We start from the raw sequence: 19042 nt of genomic DNA, 5'->3' as shown, positions 1-19042 counted from the left end.
GACCCCTCCTCCCACCCACCTCACTGCTGCTGATCAGTCAATCAAGTCTGAAGGGCAGCACCTTCACTGAACCATTCCATTTGAGTGGGAAAACCACGGGACCCCGAGCCAGAAGGGGAGAGCGGGCAGGGAGCCACTCGCCTTTGGAAAGCAGGGCTGCAGAGCAAACACTGCTTATTAACATTGACTGGGTCAGAAAATGGGGAAAAGCAGGAAAAGAGAGAGAAACAAATGCATCTCTGGCACAGTTTCCAATTGATTGTCTGCCATGAAAGCAAAAGCCAGCTGCCATGTTAATTATTCATGATGCCTGGCTCAGAGGGGAGGAAGAGGGGGCTTATGGAAGCCACTCAGCAGTGGAAAATTTGCATATGTAGATAGCAGAGTTGGAAAAAGAGGTGGAGTGCTCCTCTACAAGATAAATGGGATGCACACCATTTCAGCATTTCCTGATGTGTTCTCTGCACTTCTTGTCTGTGGCTCAAGAAGTTATTAATGCTGAGCTCAGCAACAAGTGTGGGTGGGTGGGTGTGTGCACACACAGTGACACACTCTGTGTAGAGAGAAACCACTGAGGTTTTCTAGGTGGGACCACAGTGGTTGTCCCTGTCACAGACATCTCAGGTCAGAAGTTTGCATGGGGTATATGAAATCCCAGGAGAGCAGCAAGAAGCTCATCCAGGCAGAATGAAGGACTATGATCATATTAGCCACATGCTTTGAGACTGTGGATTTAAAAGCTATAAAAGTAATTGCACCAGGCAAGTAGAACAACACATCTGAAAATGGGTGCAAGCTGCTTGTGTAGCAAGTCTCCAACACTTTCACTGTAGGGAAAAGGTGTTTCAAAACCCCAAGGGACTAAAATCAGCACTGCAGCAGCTGGAGGTGGGGTGAGAAATCAGCCCAGTGACTTGCAGTGGCAGGGAGAGAGCAAAGAGAAAAACAGGAGAATTTCAAATACTTTGCCCATCAGCACAGCCACACATCATTAAAAGCATTGCAGATTAATTTGGGGTAAGCAGGCAGTCCCAGTAGTTGCTTTAATTATTCTATGTCATCACCTAATAAGTTAGTACAATGCTCAGGAAAAAATAGCACCTTTGACCTCTTGAACAATCACTTCTCAGGACTCCAGATAATTTTTTTATCTTGGAAAGTCTCCCCTTCTCCAGTTTCTCCAGACATTGTACAGCTCAAAGGCCAATTTCCCCATTTGGTTTTGGACCCCTTAGAGAGTGATTTAAGTAGTTTAGCACACGTGGTACACCTGCACCAGACCTGTATGCACATGCATACAGAATGGTAAACAGAAATGATGCAGACCATTAAAACCCATCTCACCAGGACCCCTCTCAACTGGAAATGCTGCAGAACTGACATAACAGGACTTCTACACAAGCTGAGAGAGGAGAATTTGACTCAGATCAAAGTGACAAATGAGGTAAAAAAGAAAACAATCAGGAAGGGAGACATGTGGGAAGAGGAGATTCAAAAAAGGGGAAAGGCTCTAGTCCTAAATATTGTGAGCAAGAGTGGTTTAGTCTCTCACATAAAGAGTTTGTGTTTTGTGGACTCGTCTCAATAACTCAAATTCCAAGTAATTGCCAAGGAGCTTTGGGGTTCCCATATTCCCCTCACAGCAGCTCTCAAGTTCTCAGGTGCACCCACTCCAAACACAACAGCACATGGAACAGGGGTGCCCACCCTGCACCACCTTTTTGGCTCCTCTCTGGTGACTGTTCAGTGTCTGTTTTCCTACTACATCCCTGGCAAGTTTTTGATCTTTCTCTCATATATACCTTCCTCTGAATTTTCCAAACTGAGAGGCAGAAGGGAAGAGTCTTACACTGCTCAGTGACAACTGCTGTGCATCCTGCTTGGCAAAGATGGGAGATCAAGTCCCAGATTTGCATGTAACTACAATTATTAAATCCACCCCAGTTTTTTGTCTTCCTGCCTTCTTGAGTTGTTGCCCTCTCTCATTTTCCTCCCATCCCACACAACAACCTCCTCTCTTATATCCCTGCCTGTTAAGAGTTGCTCCCAAGGCATCCTGCCTCACAGGCTTCAAATTCATCCCTAGTGTGAACTGAAGGCATCCAACGGGAATTGCACCAGGATGTGGTGGAGCAAGTCACCCATTCCCTTCCCAGCCCAACACACACAATCCATTCACTCCTGCGACTGGGTCAGGGCCCTTGGAAGTGAATCCCATCAAAAGCCAAGATTAAATCCCATTTGCACGTAATGTGGGAACACAAGAAATTAACATTTAATATCATCCCAAAGCCTTCTGGGCCCGTCTCAACCCCCTACAGAGCCCAGCGGCCCCAAAATGTTTCTTCCAGGCCTTTTCCCTGAAGCTCTTCCCCAGAAGAAAAGGCTGGTAGCTCATCTGAGCCCTCCTGGAAGAGCTGGAAGGAAGCACACACTGACCTTTCTTTGCCCACCGGACCGTCCCCTCGCTGGAGTGAACGTGATTTTCAAATTTGGTCTGCAGGACCGTGGCCCTCTCCCGGACTTCCTGAGGGTTGGTGCCACAGGATTTCTACCAGGGAGGCGGGAGGATTAGAGGAAAGAGAGAATTTGAGTCAGGAATAATGAAGCAGTTTACAATAGATTTAATAACAGTAAAATCACACAGTAACTACCCAGGGGCCAACAAAGGTAATCCTCTCAATATTACTAGAGGAAAAAAAAAAAAAATCCAGATAAAGATGTTAAAGTCAGAGCAGCCAGTGAGGGCTGTGTGGTGGGGAGAGCAAATCAGTTTTAATTTTGTGTTTTCTAACATCTATCACGTATCTTTTTTTATCTTTCTCCCTTGCTTTTTTCTTTTTTTTTCCCCCTTTCCTCTTTTTATTTTTCTTCCAGGTTCAACAGGCCAGATCCCACTCCTTGTTTCCATTGGAGTTATTTGGAGTAACTTCTCCCAGACTCTACACCAACAGTTTTAGGCTGATATTGCAAATTCCCCTCTGCACTTCCTCAAAACACCTGGACTGTTCCTGGGACTTGTGGGGTAGGAGATCCATGAGATCTACATTTACCCCCAAGCTCCAGAGAAGAGACCAAATTCAGTACCTGTGAACAAAGGCAACTAAATGAACTTCTCATTAATTCCTTCATTGATTTCTACATGGAATTTTCTCATTGTCAACACATCACACTTGACTGGAACTGCCATCATTTGGCTCGTCTAGAAGAAGACACCAAAGGCATGACAGAATAAACTTCCTCAGACCAAAAGGGGCAGTTCTGCACGTGCCCAAGCTTTCCTGGGATCAGAGTGAGGGATGCAGTTCAGGAAATGGAAAACAAACATTCCTGGGAGCAAGCTGTTACTGGGAGGAGAAGAGAGGCTGCCTCTCTCCCTAAGGCACCCAGGCAGAGAAAGGAAGTGTGGACCAGAAAACAAGTGAATTTTTGATGGAAAGCTGACAGCAAAGTGCAAAGCCAGGCATCCATGGATGTGCACCTCTCCCAGGAAAGGGCCACAGTTCTCAAATACTCCTCAGACAGGAACCAGCATCCAAAGTCTAACAGTGCCAAATCCAAGGCAGAAACTTGATACCAGTCAACCCCCTCATCTGACCAGGGCTGACTGACAACAAATATCCAGCTCCCAGGATTCTGGAGGAGGCCTGTGCCAAGGCAACAATCCTGTTGTCCCTCTCTGGCAGATCTGCATGTTAATGCTGCAAACCCCTCCTTCCCTCACACCCTGCACTGCTGCCAGTCCAGGGGAGCCACAACACTGACACCACAAACCCTGGTGATCGTGGGCAACGCTGCTGGAACCCTACACAGAATGTTCTGTTGACCAAATCTGCTACTCTATACCCAACAGCAAATGTGCCCACAGACAGACATGAAATGTGGTCTAAATCCCCTCCACAGTCCCCTCTCTGGAACCCAAAGCTTCCAGGTTATTCTTCAACAAAGCAAAGACGCTTGGGGCCTGGAGCTCCTGCTCACTCACTACCTGGAACTGTCCACCTGCATCTCCAAAGAAAACTGTGGGTATTTTAAGGCTCCCAGATTTCTGGTCTCTGCTATCTGTCTCCTGATCCACTCAAGAAAGACTCACAACACAGCTCACAGAATCATTTAGGTTGGAAAAGACCTCCAAGATCATCGAGTCCAATCTGTGACCGACCATTACTTTTGTCAACTAGATCATGGCACTGAGTGCCACATCAGTCATTTTTTGAACACCTCCAGGGATGGGGACTCCATCACCTCCCTGGGCAACCCATTCCAATGCTCAACAACCCTTTCCATGAAGAAATTCTTCCTGGTGTCCAACCTGAACCTCCCCTGGCACCGCTTGAGGCCATTTCCCCTCATCCTCTCACTTGTTCCCTGGGAGCAGAGCCCAACCCCACCTGGCTCCACCCTCCTGTCAGGGAGTTGTAGAGAGTGAAAAGGTCTCCCCTGAGCCTCCTCTTCTCCAGGCTGAGCCCCCCAAGCTGTTCCTCACATGATTTACTCTCTAGACCCTTCCCCAGCTTCGCTGCCCTTCTCTGGACACGTTTCTCAGACGCCTTTTAGTCTGAGTTAACCTGTGCCTGTTACTCAGCTGGGACAGTCTCCAGCCCAGGGGCCTCTGCAGGGGTTTAATAAAGGCCAAGTGGAGGTGCCTCCCCGAAGTGGACACTCCTTGTTGTCACTAACAAGTTTCCACTGACGTGAAACATAAAACTTTCCCGCCCCGCCCGCTCCTCCTGCCTCCATCCCTCTCCTTTTGTTAAGCCTCCTGGCAGCACAAAGTGTCACCTTCCCAGCGTTTTTTAATATGAATGTGAAATTAGTGAGGTTTGCCCTTTCCCCTGGCGGACAGAATCCTCTGTTATTAAAAAGTAAAGCACTTTAATAATGAAAACTTTTTCTCTTTTTCCTGTGTTTTAACTGTTTAAAATTAATGAGAAGGGCATAACGGTTGTCAAAGCGATATTGAAAGCCGGGTAGCCAGGACCGAATAAGCACGAAAATCCCTCCAGAGTGTTAAATAAACAGTGCTTCAGCCCCCTCTGAATCCCTGTGTTGGTTATTGTATACATTCTGTAACAGCACTCAGAATAGATCTGAGCACCGGGGAGGCAGAAAGGTTTCAGAATTCCAATAAAGGCCTCAAATTAAAGACAGCCTGGTGCGAATTCCAGGAGAAAATTAAAGAGACCTCAAGCTTAAGTGACAGGTGACTTGCTTCTGTGTCACAACTGTCAGGGGATTTAGTGATAATATGGCAATATATTACAAAGGACTTTTCTTATTCCCCCCTTTAGGTTTCAAAATGAGGCATCTCTTCTTCCTGGTGCTGGGGGAAAAAAAAAAAAAAAAAAAAAGAGGAAAAAAAAAAAAGAATAAAAAAAGTAAGACAAAAACGAGGGATAAAAAAGTAGGTGCATAATTTCCAAAGTGTGAGGTCAGTCCAAGAGATATAAACAAAAAACAAAGCAAATGGCAGGAAACATAATGTCCTCAGAAAACAGCTTCTCCCCTCCTCCCACCTCCACCTTGCCTTTTATCCCCTTCAGCCCCTTGAGACAGATCTCATTTTAAAATTGCACCCTAATGGGTATGAAAAAAACCCCTGTGTTTGATTCCTGCCTTCCAGGTAGGTTCATCTAAAAAAAAAACCCCAAAACCCACCCCAATAATAATAATAGAAAAATAAATCTAAATTTAAAACTGACTCAGAGGCAAACTGTGAAAATAAAACCTGCCCATGATGTGAGTGTCTGGACAGATCAAATAAACCAGTGCCACTGGAAGTGCAGGGAAGCCATCCCATGTGCTTTACTCACACAAGCAAGCTTTAATCCTGCTTGTATCCTGCTTTGGATGAACAGGACAATTAATTTGAGACCCTTACACATTTTTCCAAGATAAAAGCCTACCCCAGAGGTTTGCTTCATCTGCTCCCCATCTAAATTTGTTACATCTGTTAAAAAAGCAGCACTATGGCCACTATGGAGAAATAGTGGGATAGGAGAACTTTCTCTACCTTGTGATTCCTTAAAATCCTGTTCTGATAGATCCTGAACCACTGGCAAAACGACTGTGGACAATTACAGTATTTGTAAGCTAAAAGAAGGGAAGCAAGGAAGAAAGTCTGGGTGCAACATTATTTAACCAGTTCAAGACATCAGGAAAACTCCCCCAAATGCCAACTCCACCAGGAAAACACACAGGTATTTCTGTCAGAAAAAGGAAACTTCCAGTGATAAAGATGGCAGGTTTTAGAGGTTGGGATAAGTACTGAAAACTTCTGATTTCATTAAAAGAATATGATAATGAAAAAGGAATTGAGACACAGTAAGACCAGACTGAGATAGAAAAGTTCATTTCTAAAACAGTAGAAAAAAAGAAAAAAAAAAGAGATGGTGGAAAGAAAAAAAAACCCACCAAAAAGCCTGGCTGTAACATCTCCTGCTTCCATTATACTTCAAAACAAAATGAAGGATTTTGTTTTAATAACAACTTTTTACTAACCTCCACACACCTTCTCTAGAACTCACCAGGTCCCCCTGCCCCCCTCCATAAAAGTTGAAAGATCAAATTTATTCTCTTTGTAGGCAGGTGAACATTCACACGCCCAGACATAGCCACATATATATTTTATATACCTAAATATAAAATATACATTTTACAGGCACTTCAGCTTGCTCCCTGGCTGCACACACAGAAGCCCAAAAAATACATGTTCCAACGTGGTACTTATAATGGACTTGAGTTGAGGCAATGAGAACTGAAGAGCATTATAATGAGGTTCCTGTGTGCACCTATAATATATACATGACTCAGTGCATGCAGAGCTGATCAGCAAAGCTCACACTCTCTCCAATGGCAACACCACAACTGGATCAGCCTCAGTTCCTTGTGACACCTCTCTGTCCCAAGCAATGTCCCGCTGCATTCCCAGCTTATTGCACTGTCTGTATGGCAAACTTACAGGATTTGATAGAGATTAACCCTCATCAAACCTTGGAAAATGCCCCTGCAGCCTTCTGAGGCAGCACTGCTGACCACTCACAGAGCCCTGATGGCAGTAAACCAGCTAACAAACAGAATGTATCTTGATTGTATTTAATACATTTTCCCAAGTAACTCCTGGTGGGGTCTATTTTATATTGACAGAACTGCTGCAATTTCATCCCCATTAAACACCACAGAATTTTTTCCATGAACTCCATTCCTCAGTCCCAATCCTTTCAGATTCTGAGTCACACAAAAATTGGTTATTCTGCGTTTGTAAGCTCCTGCAGCAGATTAAGACCCTCTAACAGCCACAGTGGATATGCCTGAGCTCCAGTGAAGCCAACAGCACAGTCCCACTGTCAGAGGGAAAAGAGGAATTTAATCCCACCTTTGACTGCAAGTGAAAGGAAGCAGCTCCTTCTGTGCCACCTCCGTGCAGCACCTGCCATGGCAGGGCCTGCCCAGCAGCACAGCTGAGCCAAACCAGGGCAACAGCTCCTTTCAAACAGGGTTTGGGTTTATAGTTGTTGAAGGAAAAGGGGAAAGCCAAAAGTAGAGTATTGAAAAAAAAAATAAATCTGTGCTTAAGTATGCAGAATGAAATACCAATTTGAGCAGTCTTGGGAGCAAGCAGGTTTTTTGTTAGGTTTTTACTGCTGTTCCAAAGGCATTTTCTCTTGCCACTTTTCAAGACTTAAATCATAATTTCCTGGAACAAAACATTTTTTTTTTTTGCCCACTTTCCATGAAAAGAACATTTGTCCTCAAGCCCAGAACAGATAACATTCTGCCCAACATCAGCAACAAATTTAAAGTGCAATTTCTGCATAAATATAATTGGTGAAAAACTCTCCAGAGGAAACCCAAAGTTACCCCCCTATAAGCACATTTGGGAGAAAAGTATTTACACACAGAAGAGCCATTTAAAATAATTTCTTGCATTAACAAAGCACAACTAAACTTTTAGATATTTGCTGAGTTAAGAGGTCATATCCTAAGCATGATCCAGACATTTAAAATATAGGCATTTACAGGCTGATTTCAGCCAAAAACTGTGCAGTGGTGGGAAAGAGCTTTAAATAGAGCTGCACAGAAAGCTCAGATCTGGCTTTCTGTGAGACACAGGGTGTGTAGGAACACTGAACATCTTTCAAAAGCATGTTTACCAAGAACACCACAGTCATCCCCAGGAAACAAGGCGGCTCATCCACCGTGTAACAGAGAGCATGAGCAGGGAAAACAGCATCAAGAGGAAAAAAAGAGCTGCTGCATCATGCCTGACACATTCTTGACTTCCATTCAAAATGAGGGTTCTTGGAGGATTTAATTTGCCAGGATACAGCAACGCCCGGGACATCAATTGCAAATGACTGAATTCTGTGAATTAGCAGCTTGAAGGCAGACCCAGAGCTGGCCCAAGTCAATAAAAAAGGTGCCTGACAACCCAGGGAGCTTTGGTTTAGGCTCCAAGTAAATACAGATGATAAAAAACCCCCGTGTAACACATCACCAAATACATTTTCCTTATTTCTTCAGAGAAGTTTAGTGCCATTTGTCATCTCCAACTGTATTTTAGTGCAGAAAACCCAGGAAGAACAGAAACATTGAAGGGGGGGAAAAAAAACCCTAAGCTTTTGCAGCCAGAAGCCTTTATTGTTTTTTACAAAGATAATTGCTGAAGAGTTAGTAAGCAACTGCTTTTTGGGGACAAGAAAGTCTGGAAAATTGTGATATAAGGCAGTTCTGTAATTATTTGGACTGCCTGACATCATGGCTATACCAATCCTTGTGTTATAAAGAAGCTAAGGCAGGAATACTTGTGGTGTTTAACTGGTAGATGAAAACTGGAGCAGTTCCAAAATCAGCAGAGTAACTCACCTTCCTTCCTGGTCTGTGCAACTTGAAGCGATCATCTTTCATCAGGCTGGTTAACACCTTCTCCATCTTCATCTCTGAAACACTGAGGCAGCAAAGACAAAAATTACTATTTCTCCTACTTAGAAATACAAAGTGGAACAAGCCACAGACTGGAAACACTTGAGCAAAAAGATTGAGATTTACATGTTCAGCTTAAGGATTTATCTCTGAAATAAATGAGGTCTTAGCCCAGGCACTCCCTCAGCAACCCTCAAATTGTAACTTCTGTGAAATCTTGGCCCCAGTTAAACTCACTCTGTGTCACAGAGACACAGTTTCACCCACAATCCTGTCATGTGCTCTAAGTCACCAACACACACTCCAGTTCTAACAGAGCATCAAAATAACTGAGGGTGGACTTTCAGTCTCCCTGGCTCTCAACCAGAGGAACTGATTGAAGAAAAAATTTAGGTCTTTAATTACACTTCCATTATTTTCAGAATTTTTCTTTCCTTGCACTGAGAAGCATTAAGACAATTGGGAACCATCTGGTTACGTTTTCCACTAAAAGAAACTCCAGACAGAGTTGAAGCAGCTCATAACATTAATGCTGCTTGTAGATTTGCTTTGTAACTCTAAAGAATAAGATCTGCAACCTCCACCTTGAACCAAGAGGTTGTCAAACATTTCACTGTACATTTGATGCCATGGGCAGGGAGCAGGAGGTGTTTGTATTTGGTTGGTTGTGCAACTGTGAGAAAGAGATTGACTGTGACACACACACACACAGAGGCTGGAAACGTGCTCTACTTACTTTGCTACTTCTCCTACATCTTGTCTCCCCCAATTTAGCTTCTAGAACCTCTGGAATAAGAGACACTCAACCCTCACTCAAAGGATTGAAACGCTTTGCTGTTTACACGCATTTGTTTCCACCCCCAAATGCTGTTTACACACATTTGGTCCCCTTCCATAATTTTGGGAGACCATGCTCCCAAAATTATGAGCTAAAGCTAAAGCTGTGTAAAAACACAGCTCCTTCCTCTCACTGACTCAGAGGATAACAACAAAATCCCAAGGATCTTCTCCTATCAAACCAATTCTCCCACACCTTCCTTCCTTCTGGTCACATCATCACTCTTTCCCCCAAGACCTACATCATTCCAACTCCTGGCTATCTTGCCTGGGTCAAAGCTCAGAGACACCTCCCAGAGGACACACTCACCCTCCAACTCATTTATGGCCTCAAAATCCACTTCTGACACCAGCTACACAGTTTGATTTCCTTCCCTGTTCTGAGAACTCACCTTCCCTCTCATCTGAAGTGCAAAGCCCAAGCCCAGCCCATTAGGGACCCCACAGCATTTTTTTCAAATGCAGGAGCCTCAGTCAGCTGTCCTAGCCAGGCTTCACACTGGGCATTTATTTTCATTCTGTCGACTCACATTCCTCCTGTAGACTCAACCAGATGATTTATTCTCCAGTCCTGCTTGCAAGACACTGCTGGGCACTGCTATGGCCCAGATATGGAAATGCTTACAAACTTGCTTCATTTCCAAGCAAACAGTCCTACTTAGAGGTGCATTTACAGGAGACTAGGAATTCTTTGTCCTCTTTAACACTGTCTTATGGGGCACACACACACACCAGGTGACAACACAGGAACAGCTGTGCAGCTCCAGGCCATTAATATTACAGCTGCATCCAAACTGGGTCCTGTTTCCAAGGGAATTACTCAGATTACAGAAGCTGAAGTTTGTGGGCCTAAATTTTTAGTAATGGGCAAAGGTCATTTCTAGAAAAGAGATTTCTTTCCTTTCAATACCAGAATAAATCATAATGCACAGAAGCCAAGGAGTTCATTTGGGATTACATCAATCTTAAGGAAGAGAGAAATCTTTGGGGTCCAGCAGTTCTCAGATGGCCAGAAAGGTGCCTGTGGGTTCTGAAAGGAAACATTGCTGATATTCTTCAATTTGTAAAGTACAGAAAGAAATTATAAGAACAAGGGTATTGTTTTCACTCAAAGCTCTCTAAACACCTGGCTAGCAGGAATGGATGAATCTTTGCCATACTCTGTACAGTGATCCTCACCTGCTTCCCAGCCCTTACCAGCCGAAGCAAAAAATACATTTACTTTTGCAATCTTGCCTTTTCAACCCCACCACAGCACAAGGAGGGGGAAAGAGATGGCCCAGAGGAACAGGGACAGGCCATAAGATCCTCCTGTATGGGAGACCAGCCCCACTGCTGTGCAGCTGGGAGATTCCTTCGCAGAGGACAGGGAGAAAGGCGGGGGAGCGATGGGGGAGAAAGGGAAATGGAGCAGAAAACGACAACCGAGGGTTTCTCTGTTTGGTGGTTTCTCTGTTTGGTTTTGCCACGTAGAACAGTAAATTAAAACATAAATGGCAACCACTTAAGCAAGAGAAAAGCAGGCCTCCCCCTCCCCACCCCCGGCAAAGGTTGCTTTGACGCCGCTATGAATGAAAATGTCAAACCTTTGACATTGATTTGTCGGAGTTGTCACCCCCTCTCCGATCCTCCCCTCGCCTGGCGCGACGCCAGCGCAGCAGAACAGATCTGTGAGCCTGGTTCACAGCGGGGAGCAGCCAGGGGAGCAGGGGAGGGGGGTCTGCACAGCCCAGGAGAAGGGAGAGAAACGACTCGTGCCTTCACGGTGATGCCTTTTCCTTTATAAATTAGTTAGGCCGCCGTTAGGAGATAAAGAAATTATCTGATAGCTGTCGAGGCAGGCGCTGCGAGATTGCAGCTGAAGGGACTAAAAGAGACATAAAGGAAGGGGGAAAAAAAAGTGAACCTCACAGACTTTCTTCTGCTTCTTGCCTCCTCCCTTTGAAGGAAAATCTGTTAGTTGCGATCGGGGCTGAGATAGAACCTTAAAAAAAAAAAAAAAAAGAGAGAGAGGAAGGAAAGAGGAAATGAGCAGAAAACATGAGTGTGCATGTTCTGCACGCAGGAATTTACAGCTGGGGAGAGGAGCCACAACTTCGAGCCACACAAAGCCCGAGCAGAAAGTTGCAGCTTCCCCGAGCCCCACCGGGAATTCCCGATCTCAGCAGAGCCAAAGTGAGATGGTTTTGGCAAAGGCTAACGCTGCTTTTCCACACTGGAAGCCAAGGAGAGGCTTCAGGTACCGGTGAAAATTAATTGCGAGCGATTTCCAATTTCAAAGGCAGTCATCTCTAATTCCGAAGTGGATTTTCATCCAGGAACAAAGCCATGTCTGCTCTCATTACTTCCGACTCTCAACATTCCTGGACTTACTCCCATGCATGCTGGGGTGGGTGGAGGGGTTTAGGAAAAAACTCTGGGTCAGATCCTCATCTGCTGTAAACCAGCACAGCACCACTCGTTTACACCAGCTGAAGGCTGCAGGGACCCATCTCATGCTTTGTCTTCTTCAAAATACATATTTTATGAAGTATTTACATTTCAATAAACCCAGCGGGAATTTCATTTAAAAAAAAAAAAAAAAAAAGGAAAAAAAAAAAAAACCCAAAACGAATTAAAAAAAATTTTCACCAGACACACACATCCTCGACAAAAACTCGAGAGATTTAAAAATTAAGCAAAGAATAAAAAAAAAATTAAAAAAAAGCAAACTCCAGTAACTCGTGCAGACCAAGTCAAAAGCTACAAAGACTTAGGGTAAAGAACAAAAATGAGCAGTGCTTAAGAGGCTCGGTGACAGTCCAACACATGCTGTCTTTCGCCCTCGCACTGAATTAAATTGTCAGGATTATCACCATAATGCTCTGTTTATGAAGGGTAACGGCAATTTGTGCTGATGGCACTTGCTGCCTTTAGCTCCAAGCTGCCTTCCTGCATCTTCTCTGCAATTCATCAGCTCCCTGCTCTGTCCTGGTGCCCCTTCCCACATCCATGTGGGAAGAGCGGAGGCCACACGGCTGCGAGCGGGCCGATGGCCCTCCCGTGCCAATTAGACACTTGCTTCCTTCCCTCTGAAGATGGGGGTCAAGGAAGGCAAATTACACTCCCTTTTTGGCCAGTTCCTTTATCTGCAGGGCAGCACGTTTTATGAAGAACATCAAACAAACAAACACGAAAAGACAATCCCCAGAGTTGTTCGGCTGCGAAAAGTGAAGGAAAAATAAATTCACACAAACCTCCCCCTGCTCATTCAGAGTCTTCTACAGATTCCTGAAGACCATGGCCAGCTCAACAACAGGTCCCCTTAGCAGATGTAATTACCAGCCTGAGCAAACTTAAACTTGTTAAAAACCAACAAAATTGGATAAAAGCATGAACGCTTAAAATAAAAAAGAGGAAAATTTCCCTCTCCTTCCCCTAACACGTCCAAAATGTTATAAAATAGAAAAATAGAACTTTCCACTTGGAGTTAAAAATTCACAATTATGTGGGACTTCACCTTTAAATGTCAGTGTTGTTTGTTACATGAAAAAAACCCCCTGTCAGCTTAGCCTTCCATGTCTTGCTGGTGTCTGCTTAATAGATAGTTACCTGGGATGATGGATGGCTCTTTGTTAGACCACTAAATGGCTCACAGCCTAGAATAAGCCTGTATTTACTGCCAACAATTGTTTGTTTCAAGGATGCAAAACCAAATTCGATTCCAAGCAGCTCCACCCGACAGAAACACGAGAAATAAAAGAGAACTAATTTGTGCTCGAGTTTACAGGGCTCCATCAACACTGGTACAACACTGAGGGGACTCTGCTGATGTTCTCAAACGCTGAGAGACAGCACTACAGGGAGCAAGGGGAGTCACACACACCCAGCTGAGGAGGCTCCAGACCCACCAGCACTCCTGCCTAGCAATCTGAGCAGCCAGTTGTGGGTTTTCCCCACAAAAGGACCATTGTGCAAGCAGAGATGGACTAAAATCTCACCATGTGTTGGCCACCAGGTACCTGACTGCACACTGGACAGGCCCTTACTGAGCCTGGCTTGCTCTCCTTGCTGTCTACTCCCAAGTCTAAGCTAGAGCTGGTGTAAGAGAAGCCTTCCCAAGGCTTGGAAGCACACTCCAATTTGGTTGCAGAGTCCACCCTCCCTTTTTGCCTTCCAGGACTGTTACAAGCCACTTAAACAACCCATCTTGGCCGATTAACTGCCAGGTATGACCCACATCTCCCCAGCAATTTCCCCACCAGATCTCTCCTGAAGAACAAGCCCAGTCTCTGATAATACCTCTGATAATATGGTGCCGTGCAGGCAGATGGCCAGGGAGCATCTGACAGGCTCGTTTGACTCGTGATCTCCACGTAGTCGCGATTTGAACCCAGGGCCAGAGAGAAAACAATGAGGTGAAAAGACCCCTGACTATGGTCTCCTCTCTGCCCCTCACCACACACACTCACTCCCGCACAATCTGTCAGGCTGATGATTTTCACGCACTTCCCTCTTCTCCTTTTGCTAGTCTGGGGCCAGTCCTGGATCGCGAGAACTAATAAATTCTTATTAAAACCTGCACGAGACACAGTCCCGCTGCAAGTGCCACGGAAGGTTAATTAGCAAGGATGAGCTGAAACTTTTGCTCGCGTTTCTGACTCACTTAATCTTGTGAGAAGCCAGCAAGCTGACATATCCTGCCTCCGAAGGCGCCAGGACAAGCAGGCTGTTCCCGTGGTAGCCAATGCGAGCCGTCCTCCCGATCCGGTGGATGTATTCCGCAGGTGAAGCCGGAGCGTTGCACTTCAGAACGGGGGACACGGGGAGGGAAAGGAGGAATTAACAGGACACGGCGTGTTAATTATGAACGAGATATAAATATAAACGCCCCGCTCATCTGGAAACAAAAGGGATCTCAGCAAACCCCACTGTGGGGCTGCAGCTCCCGTGGAATTGGGCTGTTTGTGAGGCGCCCGTGGGGCTCGTCCCTGGAACCGTCACTCAGCCCCCTCAGCTTTTTGACATGTCAACGTGACACGCTGGCCAACTCCCAGGTAATAGGACAGTTTCCCCATCTCGGTGTCTCTCTTCGCCTTTTACATTTTATTTCTACACGGGCTTGTCAGAAACCTGTTGGCTTCCCCTGAAAAAAATTTATATAAAATCAAATCTCGCTGTGGCCTCAAATCAAACAACTCCCAGGACTGCCCACACGGAGTGGGGAGTCGCCTGCTCTGGATTTGGGAGAAAAGCCACAAAATAAAAGGCAACTGATTCAAATTTGGAGTTGGGCTAAATTGCCTTGTTTGGATTAAAGCAAATCATAGCTGGTTACTGGACAGAATAAATCTAAGAGAGAGGAGGGAGTGCTTTCAGCAGTGTATGACACAGGTGGCAACTGTCTTCCCATGTAAAACTACCAGGCACTACAAAAATGTTGCTTAAAGACCCCCCAAATATAGCAGTGCCTCTCATTTACTTCACTGGGAATCAAAACTGCCCAGCCATCTGCAAGATCTGATAAAGGGTGACATATTTCCCTCCCTTTAACCTCCCCCTATTCTTGCCCCCCTCCTCTCTTTCCTGGAAAAATGAACAAGCACAAGAGATACTGCTCAGAAATGAGCCCTCAGCAGTTTAACTGGAAAAAACCCAACAACCAAAGCCCACTCTAGTGTTTATACCTGTGCCCTCTGGCAAAGTTTCTACTGGCTAGAGGTGTGAGTAAGATGCTGTGAGCAATCTAATTGCTCCCTGCAGGTCCTTGCTCTTGGACACAGCTCTCAGGACAGCTGAGATTTCGCCTTCTGGACACACAGAAGTCTCCCAGGGCTTTAGGTAATTTGCACTGCGTTCTAACACTGGCAACTATATCTTTGGTTAAATTATATTAATATACAGATCTGGGAATTAAAGACTTCACTTCCTCAGCCTTTTCCAACTAGCTGGCTGATATAAAATCATTCTTTCTTTTTTTTTTTTTTTTTAAAACACAAAAATCAAATCAAATTTGTTACCTGAAGGGATGAGGTAGAAATTAAAAAGCTTTGTTGAGGCTCTGTGCCTTGTTCCTTCTACCCAGGTGTCGCTTGATACACGAGAATCTCTGGATCAGTTTTTCCTCAATTCAACTAACCTTTTTTTAATTATAAATCTTTTATAGAAATGAAACCTGCCTCATGCTCTCAGCCTCCTCTTTGAAATGACAGGCTGCTATTTTTAAGGTTCAATCCATCTTCCTTAGTTTCTATTTTTTTTTCCCCAAAGACTATATTCCTGTCAACAGCAACACAGGAGTGTGGGGGTTTTGTTGGGCTTTTTTTTCAGGGAAAATCTGAACTATGCAGTTCTACTGGAAGCTGGATGCCTCAACCCAACAAAGCCTTACTCCAAACACTCAGGTCACTGCACAGACACTATTGGGCTACTTGATGTTTAACATTAGGATTGCATTTAAACTCCTCATGGAACTCCCTCCCTGGAAAGCTCAGGAAAACAGAAACACAGAACTGCAAGACATGGCTGGTACTTCATAAGATTTGGCCTCCTGTGGGGGGAAATGGAGGGTGTTTCATCCCAGCCAGTGGAATATTATTCCACAGCTGGTAACACTGTGGAAGAGAAAACCAGACTAAAGATGTGGAATCAATGTTGTCTCCTCATAAAACCCTTAGTCCTGCAGTCAGGAACACGTGGGTCTCCCACACTGGTAGGCATCAGCACCAAGACCAGAAAACTGCAGAAAGGTCCTGGACTGAAAAGGGATTTCATCTCTGAGCATTTAAAACACACAGACACTCACAGCAAACCCACCTGTACGATCCACGTAACTTGAGGCAGGTCTAGTCCCCGTGCTGCAACATCCTTTAAAATTAATAAGGAAATTACTTTAGTAAAGATGCTTTGGAGATACCAGGAGAGTGACAACTCTTCTGGGATGGCAATTATGTCAGAAGGCAACTGGCTGTGCAAGAAGGAATTGTATGTGCCTAGTCTGGGGAGAGATGGACTGAAGGTCAAAAATAACACTGAGGGTTTAAAATGCAAGGACTGTTATTAACAGACTAATACAATAACCAATGACCCACTACTATGGCCCAAAGCCTGGAGGATATAAACACACCTATTTCAGGAGGGTGGTGCTGAATTACAGCAGTTTGCTACAATCATTCTACATTTTATCTCAGAGAACGACTGCCTGAATGGCCTTTGGATCATCAGTTTGCTTCACTGATGAAAACAGACCTACTACCCAAACAATGAGAGGCAGAATTCAACCTCTGGAAGGCAACATCATCTCTGAGCACATCTTTTTCCACAGCAAGCCTAAGTACCAAAACCAGGCTGCTTATGATGAAAAGGGAAGGAAAAAAAAGGCAAATGGTCAAGGATCCCTGGCCTTGAGTGGAATGTCCAAAGATACACTGATTTCTACCTACAAATAATTAGTTGTTTCCTAGGTGATGGGCTGAATTTGAGGAGCAGATGACTTGCAGGTCACCTGGCCCTAAAAACAAATGTCAACAAACAATTCGGCAGAATCTGTGGGAAGCTGGAGCACAGCTCAAGGAGAGGGGACTTCAGCTCTCCCTTAGATATGCACCAGTCTGGCTTTCATTTGGAGAAACAAAATTCAGCTATGAAGAAAAGAGTCTGAAGCTGCTGTCAGGGGTGTTATTTGATGTGCCAGCCGGTGAGAAAACCCATCAAATTGGAGAAGGACTTGAATGAGACCCTTTGGTTATCCACAGCCAGAACAGCTCAAAAAACACACCCTTTCAGAGAGAAAAGAGAGTTTAAATACTGCCCAAAACGGAGACTGCAAACACATTTCAATCTCCCTTCTTGAATTTCTGTTCATTAGTAATGTCCTCACATCCTCCTTGGATTTTACATTCACCAGGCGCAATAGCAGAGCAGGTGTGCAGATTTAACTCTGTTAGGAAATGTTTTGGAACACATGTATCTCTTAGCTAGTTGCAAAATAGAATATATTAAGGACGTAAGCAGGAGCTTAATGTACTAAAAATGTGTCAGCCACCCACTGAAGTGTTTTCATGCAACTCCCACACACGTTAAAAGACTGGGAAGCTGATGTTTTGGCAGCAAAGGCCTTCCCACAAGCACTAGCCAGGCTGCTTTGTGGCTCCAACTGCAGTAAAAGAGGAGACACTTTCCACAGCGCCCACTCCGAAATAACACACACTTGTGCTCCAACACGCTCATTAAGAAGCGACTTGTTCCCAGAGTCAGAACGAACAGATGTACAAAAAGCCATTTAAAGGAGGTTGGAGCAAATAAATCAAGAGAAGTCGGGGAGTGTGTACGGCAGTTACCGGGATAACAAGACTATAAACTCTACAGCACGATCAGACGGGAGCGCTGACGCCTGACTCCGAGCTGCCGGCTCTGTTCTTCCACGCTGACAAGCCTTTGGTCTTTTCCTTTGCTGTGCTCTTCCTCACGCCCAGGAGGTGAGGAAAGGCTGTCTGATGAGAGGGCTCTGACCCTGCGACAGGGTCAGTTCCCCCAAAGCAAACCAACAGCCAAGCCCTCCCTGTGGTCAAGAGAAGGCAGCTCCAACACGGGAAGGAGCAGACAGCAGGGGCAGGAGCCACCCCTCTAATCTATCCAGACTTTCTCCCTCCTTCCAAGATACATTTTCTCAACACCTCAGGTTGGAAAATCACTGCCACAAACAGCATTGTTCTCATGTGCATTTGCCAGAGTTGAAAAGAGTAACCAAAAGCCTTACAAATAGCCAGGGACAACACTTAGGAGAAGGCTCTCTCCCATCATCAGCCTTGTATTCCAACACTGTTGCTTTCACAACGCCACCAAATCCCCTCAGTCCTTACTGACACACATCAGCAGCTATTCTCCTGGGGTTTCACTTGGCTTTCTTTCACAAGTCTCTTGGGATTTACTGGTAATTGGAGTGTTTTGCAAACTCTCAAAGATTCCTCAGTATCAGTCCACCTGTGTCTCCTGTAGCTCCTTTTCCTCAAAGGCCCCAGCAGACAGCAGGAAGGTAGAACTAGGGTAAAAAGTTGGAGTTGATTTGCTTTCCTCTGCTGGCAGAGCCTGCGAGCTTCCACTTCTCAGAATTTTAAAAAATTACTTATGGGTCAGCTTAGCAGGAGAGAGAATACAGCTCAAGCAACAATTACCCAGTTTCACTAGCACACATTTATTCCACACACAGAAGCACTACCCTGCTGCCAGTACTCTTTCAAGAAGCCCAATAGATTTCCAGTGTTCCTCTCTTCCACCCATCAGACATTCCCCTTTCCGTGCATGA

General features: G+C 45.0%; 1 protein-coding gene across 1 annotated transcript in view; it reads right to left on the bottom strand.

Moving 5' to 3' along the window:
* The window catches only part of DDX31 (DEAD-box helicase 31), a 47108-nt gene that overhangs the window by 11696 nt on the left and 16370 nt on the right, over positions 1-19042 (bottom strand). The window contains exons 15-18 of the mRNA XM_029960544.1: positions 16555-16605; positions 14405-14544; positions 8866-8947; positions 2440-2551 (exon numbers count right to left, since the gene is read on the bottom strand). Of these exons, the coding sequence (XP_029816404.1) occupies positions 2440-2551; positions 8866-8947; positions 14405-14544; positions 16555-16605 (385 nt within the window). The remainder of the gene's footprint in view (positions 1-2439; positions 2552-8865; positions 8948-14404; positions 14545-16554; positions 16606-19042) is intronic.

This window comes from Manacus vitellinus, unplaced genomic scaffold, assembly GCF_001715985.3.
Source record: "Manacus vitellinus isolate BGI_N305 unplaced genomic scaffold, ASM171598v3 scaffold_27_pilon, whole genome shotgun sequence".
Lineage (NCBI taxonomy): Eukaryota > Metazoa > Chordata > Aves > Passeriformes > Pipridae > Manacus > Manacus vitellinus.
Note: the sequence above shows the minus strand (reverse complement) of the source record. Positions and strands in the feature narration are given on the sequence as shown.